The sequence below is a fragment of the Copidosoma floridanum genome, unplaced genomic scaffold, assembly GCF_036245765.1.
Source record: "Copidosoma floridanum isolate Cflo_tuat_1 unplaced genomic scaffold, Cflo_Japanese_pri ptg000030l, whole genome shotgun sequence".
NCBI lineage: Eukaryota > Metazoa > Arthropoda > Insecta > Hymenoptera > Encyrtidae > Copidosoma > Copidosoma floridanum.
The window spans coordinates 32,532,080-32,545,876 of NW_028321907.1; the positions used below are offsets into that span (position 1 = coordinate 32,532,080).

Here is a 13,797-nt window from a genome sequence, read left to right on the forward strand (position 1 = left end):
TATTCAATGAGAAACTTTAAATATTAATAAAAAGTAAATTAAGTACAACAATAATACTATTCAAAAATTTATTTGTACGTATACAAAAAATTTCCTTACAATATGATAAAAAAAATTTCATACCTTATAAATGCAAGATCAAGTTATGTGCCTCATTAGCAGGTTATAAGTAAAAGGTAAAAACAAAAGTAATTGCCGAATAAATATGTTAAGAGGTTAAAAAGAGCAAATAGGATATAAGAAACGAAGAGTTATTCAAATCATATGCAATACAGAGCCCAACAACCCAACAGATCTCCTTTTTTGTTTTATTTTCACAAGAACCAAAGATCTTTATGGTTACTTCGGAGGAGCTGGAGCCAATCACTAGATCTACTGTTATAACTTTATACATCGTTTTATAGAAACAGTTATTTTGATGTCTCAGTAAACATTACTCGCTTTCCTTTACAATCACTTTAGCACTCTAAATACTATACTATTTTGATAGCCACTCTCTCATTAAATAACGAGAAAATCGCTTATTTTGTCTGTTAGTATTTGTACCAAAAACATATTCTAAGCCCCTAGTATTTCCACAACAGCCATAACCTCTCCAGTGTCCCTACCACATTTTAAGGGGCCCTACGTTGAACTACAGTTGATTCAACAGTAAAAATGTAAACTTTGATTTTTTCAGGCAACCTTTCATGCAAATAAACTGACATCATGCTTACGACCGATAAAAATCTTTCATTTCTCATATGAAAATCGTATAATGTACTTTAAAAATCAGTAAATATTTCTATGGTATCTATTTGATACTTGAACTAGTTATATGCTAATTGAGGTATGGGCTACTACAAGTGCCCGTCAGAGCTCTTCGACATCCCCATAAATAACCGAATAACCCAATAACTATCATGGTTATGTCCCTGCTCCTCCTTGTACCCTCACATAATAACAAAAATTTGTTTGTTTTTTATCTTATTATGAAGGGTTTAATTTTTAATGGTTGAAACTTTATTCTTAATAGATTCATAGGTTTTACTTTTAACATATAAGAAACTGTGAGGCTTGAAGAGCGTTGACTTTTTTTATTAATTATATCATATTAGATTAGTACATTGTGATACTAGTGCGGGGGAAGGCGATTGATGCATGCTTGTCAGTCACATAACCTCTCACACGTGTAATATGTACAACTTTTCGACATAGCGTGCGTCAGAAACGAGATTATCACGACGTACACACACACTTGCACAAGTGCACAGCACGAGTTGTGAGTATTGTGTGTAAATCGAGGTCTTTAGAGTCACAACCGATGGCTCATAATCGAGTTCCCGCGCAAGGCGTGTCAAAAACAATATAATTTTTTTGTGTTAATTGGTGTATCTGGCTATAAATTCAATGTACCTTGCAATGTTGACTCCTTTGTTGGTTGGTCTTACTTACAAGTTACTTATTTGACACATTAAATTCTTCTTTTACAATTTTGTTGAAATGTACTGCGTTTATCTATTAACACTGTATATGTATCTTTTACACAGTATTAGTTAGTTTTTAAAATAATTTTATTAGTTTTAAATAAAGTCTGAAGAGATCGATGTATCAGCACCGCACCACAATACCTTTGTCAGTTGGTATTGGTAGCAAGTTACTTGCTCGATACATTAAATTCTTCTTTCACGATTTTCTTGAAACGTATAACGTTTATCTATTAAGGTGGCTCCAGTGGCCTCAATGTTAAAATTATAAATAACCCAATCGAGGTTAATAAAATTGAATTATATTCTTTGAATTCCCATCTTTCTATTCGTATAAAAGAAAATTAAGGTTGACGATGAAAATTGTAAGAAATCATGCTTACAAAATCGTAGTTTTAAGACGGGTTGGATAGGAAATGTAAGCTTACGCGATATACAACCTACTGCTGCACTTATATAAATAACCCGTAAGGTGTAAAAAATATACTATCTTGTATATATTATTACGCAGTTTTCGATGACATGAGAAAAGTGTCTTGTTATCGAACAAAATCTTTAAATAATCGGAGACTAAGTATACTTTTGCGAGTGCAAGTCAGCTCTCAGCTGTCTGCATTCTGCAAAGTACATATATATAGGTATAACTACTCTTGAACTTAGGAGCGTACCGTAACAGTTCATCAATTAGGGCACCATAAAACTTTTTTGTTTTTTTATATTAACTCACTAAAGTAACAGATAAAATGTAGAATATGGCTTACAACAGTCTCTACGATAATTTTATACCATATTTTAAAGAAAATAATGATTAATTTTTAGTCTCCCCATTTTGATACGGCACTAGGCGCTGGAGCCACCTTAAAGATACTTATCTTTTATACAGTTTTTAATATGTATACAAAAATTGTTATAAGTTGTAAATAAAGCCTGAAAAGATCGATGCACCAGTCAATGACATATCACCGTCGCTAAAGAAAATAGTCTTTATTATTTTTTCCAGAAGATTAAAAAATTTCAAATAATGTACATTAAAAGTTTAAAAGATACATAATTATGTGAACTGAGCAGTAAAGATCCTTTAAAAAAATTACAAAAAAAGACAAATTGTACATTACGTTGTTGAATGGTTATGATTTTAATCGGATAGGTAAAATATTTTATAAATCACTAGAAATAAAGCATAACTGTCTAGATATTAGAGATTAACAATCGTCTAGAAAGAGAACCGATCCTTAAAAATAATTATTTCGGCCTCAATTTCTCCCACTCACCAACTTTTTTTATGGTTTAGTTACTTTTTGATTAAGAATATTTCAAATTTCCATCTGAATATATTTTTAAAAATAATTTACAGCTAAAGGAAAAATACAATTTTTTAAAGTTAAAGAAAGATGTACTTTAGTAAGTTTCGATACAATGACTCTATTTAATAATGTTCGTTCGGATGCTGTACACTAAGCCATTGAGAGGAAAACAGCTTTTTTTTTTAATAGGATTTTTTACGGACAAGTATATGGTAATATTTTTCTAATAATAATTTTCCATCAGCCCCATTTAAGCAGACTTGATGTAACTAGGCAAAAGAAAGTCTTATGAGTAGTCCAATAAACGTTCTTAAGTAATTTAGATATGTCGATGACATTTCAACTTGAAAGCCAAAAGACGAAGTAGATTCATTTCTGAATCATTTAAATAATTAATTTACAGTCAAAATACCAGTTAATAATAGTTTTATTTGTTCAAATATTAAAATGAAAAGCTTACAAAGAAGCTCATTAATTAAAAATTGGTATAAGAAATCCACATAAAACCTGCAGGCTTATGTTTAAATTTTTACTTTCACATTCCATTGTCATAGAAAATTGGTATGATGGATGGTCTGGTCGACAAGGCTATTGAGTTTTTTAATGAACTGTTGCAAAATAAAAATTTTTGCTATGTTTGCTCTGTATTATTGGCAAACAGTTTTGTTTTACATATTATGTATTATATTATTAATACATCAAATTTAGATCAGAGTAAGAAATTAGAATAATAACAGCCATAACTAAGAAAACTACCTTATAATAATACAATAACATTTGTTTAATGTTTATTTATTGAACTAATTGCTTTTATATTGTTCTTTGATTTTTAATGTATATTAATGTATTTCAATCATTAAAAAATAAAAGGCTATAAATAAAGGGTTTTTTTTTCAAACAACCAGTAATATTTAATTATGGCTAGTTTCTTATTCCAAAATTGATCTTTAAAAAAGAAAAATATTAATGTTATTAATTACTTTATGAAAAAATGCTTTGAAGTGTTTTTTAAGAAGGCTTTATCACAGAATGTACAAGAACTTTAAATAATATATTTTTAAGGTTTAGATCGCGCTGAATCTCATTCTCATTTTTGTGGGTTCACGATTAAAATTCCAAGATACTACAATTCAATGTTTGCACTTTTTAAGCTCGTTTGACACAGCTTCTTATGGCTCAAGGCTTGAAGAAAACTTTTGACGATCAATTAATCTATTAAAATAAGATGTACAAGATAAAAAATGTAGGCACCGTGAAGCTGAGATGATAATCTTTGGAAAACCAGATGACTCAATAGGGGTTAGTAATGAAAAAATTGATAAAACAGCTTAAGTACTATTTTGGTCTGCAGATACACCCAGTGCGTGCAGTGACAAATATCACCAGCCATTTTTGTCTAGGAAGGGCAAAAATAAAATACATAGTGTGCTAGATGCAATAGCACGTAGGTTCTGTTAAAGATAAAACAAACTTTTTTACCAACACACTACTAGCATAAGAACAAGCTTCTGTCTACAGTGACATTGCAATAATCATCGCTAAACCAACCACCGCAGTAAGGGTGAAGCCTCCTTGAGAAAGAAAATTGATTTCCGTATTATATATTTTTTTTTTGTTTGAAGTTGGATAATGAAAATTTTTATTTCTTTTTAAATGTGTGGTACTACTCGCGATAATGGTGACGCTGATTATCATTTACTCAAAATGTATAAAAGTTATTGTTACATGTAGTTGTAATATGTCATATAAAAATTTGTATTTACAAATTCTTACATATTTATATGTTGTAACTAATAAAAAAGTAAATACAATATAAACCTTACAGTTTCTAACAGGTGGTAAATGAAATCTGTTAATATATTTAGAATAAATTTTTTATTATAAAAAAATGAGCTCATCAAAATAAAACAGAAAACAAAGGAATTTTCTGTTATTTTATGAGAAAGCATCGGAAGGGGGGGGTGCAACCATGACAGATATTGGATTATTTATAGGGGTGTGGAAGAAATGTGAGAGTTAATTAAAGTAACCCCTACTCTAATTACTACATATCAAACTTGAATGGCAAATAGAAACAAGAGAAATTTGTACTAAATATAAAAAGACATAATATCATTTTTACATGAGAAATGAAAGATTTTCACTGCTTGTAAGCATTAGGTTATTTTATTTAGGTAGCGTACAAAAATGAATACTAATTTTTTTTTTTCTTTCTCAATATAATAAATAGTCTTTTTCTATGAGCCTTGAAATTAAGTAAATTCAAAACTTCACTATGGTTATTTATTGTTGCTTACGTTTTTTTTAATTTATTTCATCGAAATGGTTTTGTACCTTCAATGATTCTCTAGATACTTCTTACAAACATCTAAGATTACTTTTTTTCTGTGAAATATTTTTGATTTTAATTTTTCTAATTTTCATGATTTAATCATTACAGAAGACCACAAATAATAATAATCAAAAAGTGACAAGGATAAACGCTATTATACGTATGTTGGATCACTACATCTAAATATTAAAAAGGGCTAGTCTCCAGTAAGAGTGCATTTTTCGTCCATTGTAATAAACGGTCAATAAACCTTAGAAACACTAACCGTGAGTACTCCGTTTTTTAAATTATGACTTCTAAAGTTACAACCCTTATACCCACTACCTGTAAATACATCAACCCTAAATTTAAGCTAGAAAACTCACCAACCGTAAACAGTTGACTGACAACCCCTTATATTAATAAAATCTCAAAAAAATTTTTGTACATACATACCCTATACCCAAACTTCGCGAAAACTGCCAGAAAAATTTTAGGGTAACAGGTCCCATCGAGTTAAGATTAGGTTAGATAGATAAAAGCCTGCATTTGGGTGTGTTAAGCTATGGTTAACCTGGTAATCTCCAAATGTGTTTTATTTTTTCAAGTATAATCTGGTATAAAAAAAAAAAAAAAAAAAAGAAGAATTATAAATGAAAGAGAAATAAATTAAAAAATACACGACAGTTACATTCTTTTATTTTTCATTCAGAAAAAACCATGTGCCAAATTTTCCCGAAGCAATTAGTAGGCTTGAAAAGTGTCTGCAAGCACAAAACAATCCTGTGCACCCTTGGCGAAAAAGTAGCGTTCACATCTAGGGCAAAAATATATAGTATCTGTCTTCCGGGCACCTTCATCGGACTTTGTGCTTACGGTATGAAAACTATTATTTATTTGCGTAAAACATATTTTATATATACCTATAAATACTACATAAAATTTTTGCATGTGTAATTTTGTATATTCTTTTATTACACGGCTCAACGTCCACACGCGAATTGATAAGTCATTGTTTATAGCATTTCAAACAGCGGAGACAGCGAAAATAGGTCCTAAAAACAGCAACCGTTGTTGACGCACGTGACCTTGGTCTCAAGGTCCTGTAAGCCTTCTAACCCCTGGAAAGAGAAAGCTAGCTCCATACTAAGTACAAGAATACTATTGTTTAAATTTTAATGAACAGGGAGAATTACATCAATATTGGTCAGTAACACTCCTTATATTAAGCAGCTTTACTTTATTGACGATTCTGTTGCCTTACTCTGCTCCCAGTTAATGAGAATTCTTTTTTGTTTTCTTGGAGTTTACGATACATAAAACTATATTATTATTCTTTAAGCTTTATTTCTGTAAATAACCCTCCAGCTTCGAGTTTAGTTTTGACATAAGCATCACTTTCAGGTTATTCTTAGCTTCCCCTCTGTCTTACTTTCAATTATTATACATGAATCATGTAAATTTTACCCTTCACCTTATTTTCAAATTGTAAAAGATATATTCCGATACAAAATACTTTCAATAAAAGAAATTTTCATCCCTTGAGAACAGTATTTTGCACTCTAGGACTCAGTTTCCACCCACCAATAACTTTTGGCTAACGGGCAGGAAAAACATTTTTTCTGAGGGCAGAAAGTAATCGGTGGGCAGAGAGTGTGCCCACAAGCACGAAATTTCTCTTTGCGCCCTCGATACATAAACAGTCGTTCATACCTTAGGCAAAAAAAAGAGAACAATCATGCCGTCCGGGCGTGCAAGTGTACTTACTGCTCTGGTAAAGAGATATACTATTTGTTACTTTGGGTGTTTTTTTACATTTGGACGTTTAGTACACCCTCAGTAGAAAAAATAGGGTTTTCACCAGGTGTACATTTGAGCAAGGCAAGCACAAGAAGTTTCTTGGGCCTGATGCATGTCCTGGCGGCATTCACGATCAGATGTGAAAAGTACCATTACGATTTGATACGATAATTTGGTTTCCTAATGTGAAATAATAACTTTAAAAAATTAAGAAATATTTTTTGAAAGCGCTTGAACGTAGCAAATCAATTTTTCGATCAATTTCGTTTTTTTAAGGATTACTTTTTTGTAGCGCTGTGTGCATTTGAAGTTTTTTTTTCGAATAATTGCATGAAAGGAAACAATCTGTTAAAAAAAATGATAACTCGCTGACTGTTGGTTCTACGAAGATTATCCAAGATACAATTTAATCGTTTTTCGGTGCCAATGTTGTTTCTCAAAATGTTTTCTTTAGAGTTCGCATGAGGTTACAGATAAAGAAATCTTAAGTTTTTGTGATGTGGGATTTTTTACCTTAAAAATTTTGGGTTTGGGGTTTGGGGTTTGTGGCCTTAGCATTTGTAAAACGGATTTGCCTAAGCTGTAGATTTTCAAATTTTTGGATTGTCAGTCAACTGTTTGTGGTTGGAGAATTTGCTGGTCAGAGATTACTGAATTCCAGGTTCATGGGTTCAGAAGTTGTAGGTGTGAGGGTTGTAGCTTTGGAAGTCATTAATTTAAAAAACTATGGGCTTGAGGCTAGATTGTTAACGTTTATATTTTTGGTATATTAGTATAATTCATTAAATATAAATAAGGTTTTTTTTACGTATAAACTATTTGTTTAGCGTTTATTAAAATTGACAAAAAATGCATACGTACTGGAGACTATCCATAATAAGATTTGGATGTAGTGACTCACAGTACGGATAGTTGCGTTAATCATTATAAATTTTTTTTATTTTCACTTGCAATCTTTCGTTATTGATAAGTCATCATCATTAAATAACATTAGAGTTAGAAATTTTTTACAGCAAAATAGTGTTAATATATATTTATAAGAAGTATCAAAACGTTTCGATTAAATAAATAAAAAACGTTAACACCGAGTAATAACAATAGTACAGTTTTGAACAAGATCAGTAAGTTTTTTGACACTTCGAAAAAAAAAATTTTATCATACAAACACCACTATAATTTCTTTGCTTGTACCAAATGCTATTGACGAGGCTGTAGTATACAATATAGTAAATAGTCAGTGATGACTTACAATTCACATAATTTTGTCATTTAGCGATACGCATTCTATAATTTATAAGACTATTCAAAACTACAGCAGATCATAATGATTATTATTATTATTTTTTTTTTTAATGTTATAGTAAATTAATTGATGACAAACGTTGAATGTTATCTTATTTTTATAGGCTTACAGTTCTATGTAAGAAGTATTTCATAATTTATAAAAATGAGGAGTATAATGTGTTTTAGTGTTAACTAATAATAATAAAAGTTAATCATTTTATTAGAAAATTTAACGTTGTCATTATTCAAATCATAACTTTTATGACGGACTATAAGTAATAGTTTTAAAAATTAGTACTACACTTTTAAGTTATTTTAAACGCACTTTTAAATAACATATCAGTATTTGTTAATTATATATATTGGTGAATTGTATATGGTAATAACGCTTACAATAATACATAGTTTGACCAGTAAAAAAATAATTTGTTCTACAACTCACACTAAGGAAACGAAAAACTTGGGTTCAAAACAAACTGTAGGTGGTGGATGATGATAAGTGTCCAGTTCAAATGAACATATTTCACAACGATTTTTTTAATTTTTAATGGTAGAAAAAGATTATTCTACTGTTGTGCTTATGTAAGAGTAGTCCAAGTAAATGGAAAAAAGGTTCATCAGCATTACTTTATTTATTTCATGGCACTACTACAATATCTACAGCAACATTACTCATCACTTTATTTTTTAAGTAGCATAATTCACAAAATTTACTTTTTTAGATCCTGCTTGAATAAAGTCATTACAATAATATGCCTACTAAAATAAACTTTCTGTATTTTTCCAACAGTCAAAGAAAGTAGATAACTGCATAAAAACAAAAAAATAACCAGTGCATCTTAATAAGATTAAGAAGTTTGACGTTCAATCATATTTTAGCTACTGTAAATTCGAAACATAATTGACAAGACTTATAATTATAATTGATAGTAATACAAAGTTTATTAGTTACCTTATCCAGAAACTGCTTGAGTGTTTTTAAATTGTCGAGATATTTCCTTAATTCTTCTATAACGGTGTCAAGCTCTAACTGTCTGTCAGACAATTTAACACCAAGGAGCTCATAGCGATTGTTAATTTCTGATAACTGCTGTTGTATGAGTGACAATTCTTCTAAGTGAAAGCCGTCCTGACTAGAACGTCTACTACTAAATCCACTGCTGTCATTTGGAGAAACTGGACTTTGAGCTGTATAAGTCTTACTGGGAGAAGGAGAACGATCATCATGAGACATCTGCCGTACTATAAATATAATAAATAAATTTTAACAAAATGCATCTTCTTAATTGAGATTGAAGTGTAAAATAACAATTTTTTAGCTAATTTATTAACCATAATTTTAATATTAAAAAGAATTTGAGATAACGTCTGTAAATATTTTGTATAATTTTTTTTCAAGTTTGTAATTATCATACAGTACCAAAAATTGTTACAGTAGTCAAATTAAGTAATTTAGAAGCCGTTGACTCTGCTTCCAGAGTATTTTAAAAAATTACATACATTTTGAAAGGCTTAAAAATGTGCGAATAAAATTTAAAAGAGAACGAAGACCTCATAAGAAATATATAAACAGTAATCAAATTGTGCACCATGCTTAATAGCTAGGGAAAGCGAAAAAATAGATGCTTGACTGTCATCATTATTCATTTCTACTAACATTTGAAATAATGCCAAAGTTTTTTTTGCAACAACACATAACCAGATAATCAAAGAGACTTAAAAATAACTACAAACGTAGTAGTATGAGCTTATAATACTTGTTATATTATAATAAAATTATTATAACTTGTTGGAATCTTTTCGTGGTGATTACAAAAAAAAAAAAAAAAAAAATTACATGCAGCTACAAACATATAAAATGCCATCATTAATAAAGTAACTTATTGAAGCCACGTAAAAATAATATTGAATAAAATATAATTACTCTCATATTGCATCTTTACAAAGAAGACGAAATAACTTATTACCGATTTGAGAAAGGTATGATATCTGTTTAACTGGATGATAAGTAATTTCATTAAAAATCGAGTTTTAATAAACAATAAAAATACAGTTTATAATTAACAATATTATAACAAGTTCCTTTTTAATGTTTCGTACATGGTATCTGTGTGTTTGTGGTTGTACAACTATTAAGAGTCTCTTCCTTAAAACTAAAATCTTGTACGTACCCATTTAGTGATTCACCTATTGCAAGTTTGTAAGAAGTAAAAATATGATTTAAATATAAAATTATAAATTTGTTTAATTTGCATTTATCAGTACATGTAGGTAGCTTAGAAATAAGATTTAAAAAACTAAAATAAATTAAGGATGAATTGAAATCGATGATTGTATATCAGAAATGGTATTCCTGCTGTAGTAGAATATTTCTAATGATAACATATAATTTCAAAATGTTTGAATCATCATTGAAAAATAAGATTAAAAAAAGGTCAATATTTATTGTAATAAAAGTATGAGTTATTTTTTAATGTTGTAATATAAGGATAGGTATAAAAGGAAAGGTATAATAATAAAAAGGAAAGGTATAAAGTTTTTATTTTTAAGCGTCTAAATGTGTAAAAAAACATCATAGAAGATTCAAAAATGTGATACTATTGAAAAATTTCGAGAACTCATGATCACTTTTTATTTTCAGCTTCTAAGCTATAAGTCAAGATTATTTAGTAAGAACGAACTAAAAATTTGATGCTTTAGCTTAAGAATTCAAGAATGTTACGAGTTTATACTTTAAACCTCTATTAGTATCCCTCTGCCATTCCTATCTAATTAAGTTATTGAAAAAATGTACTATAACCCATAAGGTATGGATACTGATTTTCAATTTAATATGCAGTACAAAGAATTTTCTATCTAAAAAAATGGTTCTTGTACTAAAAAGACATTACTTAAAACGATTTTTATTGCATTGTCATTCTAGTATCATCTATAAAATTTCTCACGTATCTACGTGAAACTGGTTAAATCTTTCCCTTCACAAATCACTTACTCTCTTATTTTTAATCACGTTTCACTCAGACTCCTACTTCGCACACAAGTTTCATAGCAATTTTCATGTTATTATTAACACTCTTAACTGTGCATTAAAATAAATAAAAAATTTTTCAGTTTTACTTCTCGTGTATGAGATGTAGTACAATAAATACGTGTAAAATATCACATACCAACTAATAGTTTTAATAACTTCGTTCGACAATTTTAGTTCTACATTTATGCTTAAAATTAAGCATATATGACTATGTAATAAAAAAGCTTTGATTCATTTTATTTATGTCTACGCTCCTAAAGCTTTGTTGGTAAGGACGAAGATATTACAGTGGAATATTTCAATGTGTATCTTATACAATATATGGGGTTAAGTAAGAGGAGGTAGGTGAATGCAGATGTGCGAGGGATAACTCTGTCATTATAGCATTACCTGTAAGTGTGACTATCAATAAGTGCTGTTGAAACTGATTTCAATTCAAACTGATGCCATGAAGAAGTAGAACGTGCAACGACTTCTTAAAAGTAGCTCAAAAATAATATGATTCAAGGAACAGAAGGTAAAAACAAGAGCTATCGTTTGGGTAAAAAAATAAAAAGAGTCAAAAAATGTCGGCTTGATCATAGGGATATTGACAGGCACAAAGCAAAATCGCAGAAGCAGGATCAAAAAATCTGACTTATGTAGAAATCAAAAAATTAGAGAACATGAGTTATACATTAAGAAAGATGATGGAGACAAACAAAAAAATGATCAAATCATTATTCTCGAGCTTTACTAATAGAATGAGTAGCCATGACACCCAAAAAATAATACGATAATTTGGAAAATCACCAGCAAATTATTTTGCATATTATTCAAACCTTTGAAGTACTTGTTTCCGAGATAAGCTATTATCTGGGAAAATTTGGACAAATTCTTTCATTTAACCTAATATTGGCAAATAGTACACTAAAGCGGACAGGAAAAGGCCCTGTTTATCAAATAAATATCAATTGGCCTTTGTCAACTTTGTCATATTCACTTTTAGAACAGAAAAATACCCGAGTTTCCTTGCAATAAAATTCAGCGAAATAAAAAAGGTTTCCTGCTGTTAAAATATGCTTATCAAAAGATTGCTGCAAGCTTGCTCTACTTGCTCCACAATTTAAAGCTCCAATGCTATTACGCACTCCTTTACCATAGGCAGTGGCATAAAAATACCACTATGAAATGATTCCGAAGAACTTTTTGTGGTTTGCAAAGAGTTAAATATTAGTTTTATTTTAAAAATAATAATCTACGCCATCACTTACAAGATAAATTATCTTTTGGATGAGTTCTTTTTTAACGTAAATAATTATTATCGTTTTATATTGATATACAGCTATTGTGTCGTGAGTCGGGTAAAGAGATATGACAACTGAGCTTCTGTGTTTTAAACGATTCTTGCCAAAAAATTATAAGAATTTAATTTCATCAATTTATCACTAAATTTATCTAAATAATCATGAATCGGGATGGTAGGTTATACAATGGTGCAAACAATCTGTTTTTCCCCAAGTTTCCACTTGATATCACAGATTTCATTCCCTATCAAGAATTTTCGCAGCAGCTTCTTTGACCTTCTATTTTGGGGCTATCTAAGCTATTTAGCAAGCTATTGACCAATAAAAAACATTTTTCCGTAGAGCTTTGGCATATCATTGTTTTAATACAATCTTGGTAATCTTGGGTAGGTGTTGCTTGATTTTAAGTAAAATTTTCTAAATTTATAGGCTGTCGCCATAATTTAACCTTTTTATGATAAACGCAAACGCACACGTTGTGAGATTTACTGGTATCTACTGAAACACAATATTTTGTCGAAGCCACGAGAACTTTTTGTAACCTCCTTTTATTTTTTCATTCTCTTTCTGAAAAAATGTGTAACTCATTTTAATATTCTAATAATAACCGCTTGTAAACACTTTTTTGATCTCCGTTGTTATCTTTTACTAAAACAACATCATTCATACCGGGTATGAGACAACTTACGTTATCTTCTTCGTAAAACTCTTTAACTCGTTGCTGTATATGGATATCGGTTTGCCTTTTTTTCTTATCAGGTCAAGAAAAATTCCATGCTTATCAACAAGATCAAGAGCACCTCTAGCTTTACGCTATATACACCCATATTCATCTATCACATCTTTTTTATTTCAAAATCTCAGGCCAACTGTAAGTAGAAATAATAGTATTCTTATTCTTTTTCCCTTATCATCAAACGATTTGTACTTTTTAATTATTTGCTTTAATACGGCTACTTCTGTTTAAACGTAGTTTTCATTACACTTTTATTGTTCTTTCTGAATTTTAAATAATTCTATATTATACTAAAGACAAATCATCGCATCTCTTGGTACTACCAAAAAAGCATCTTAAAAAATTTAGGGACACTTGACAAGACTTTTTTTTAACATGGTTATGTTCCACCAACGGCTCTATCACGACTTTTGATATCTCGCAAAAGTCAGTATTTTTTTTCGATAATTTACATAAAATTATGGTTGTGCACATGCGCAGTATGAGAATTATCGAAAAAAATACTGGCTTTTGCGAGATATCGAAAGTCGTGATAGAACCCCAAGGATTACAGCACTTTACCATCGAAATTGGATCGTG

The 13,797-nt window shown here is 29.8% G+C and overlaps 1 protein-coding gene across 1 annotated transcript in view; it reads right to left on the reverse strand.

The window, feature by feature from the left end:
• shot (dystonin-like protein short stop) overlaps nucleotides 1–13,797 on the reverse strand; it is a 1,026,404-nt gene that overhangs the window by 398,402 nt on the left and 614,205 nt on the right. Inside the window, exon 15 of the mRNA XM_089596194.1 lies at nucleotides 9,118–9,407. Within this exon, the coding sequence (XP_089452320.1) occupies nucleotides 9,118–9,407 (290 nt within the window). The remainder of the gene's footprint in view (nucleotides 1–9,117; nucleotides 9,408–13,797) is intronic.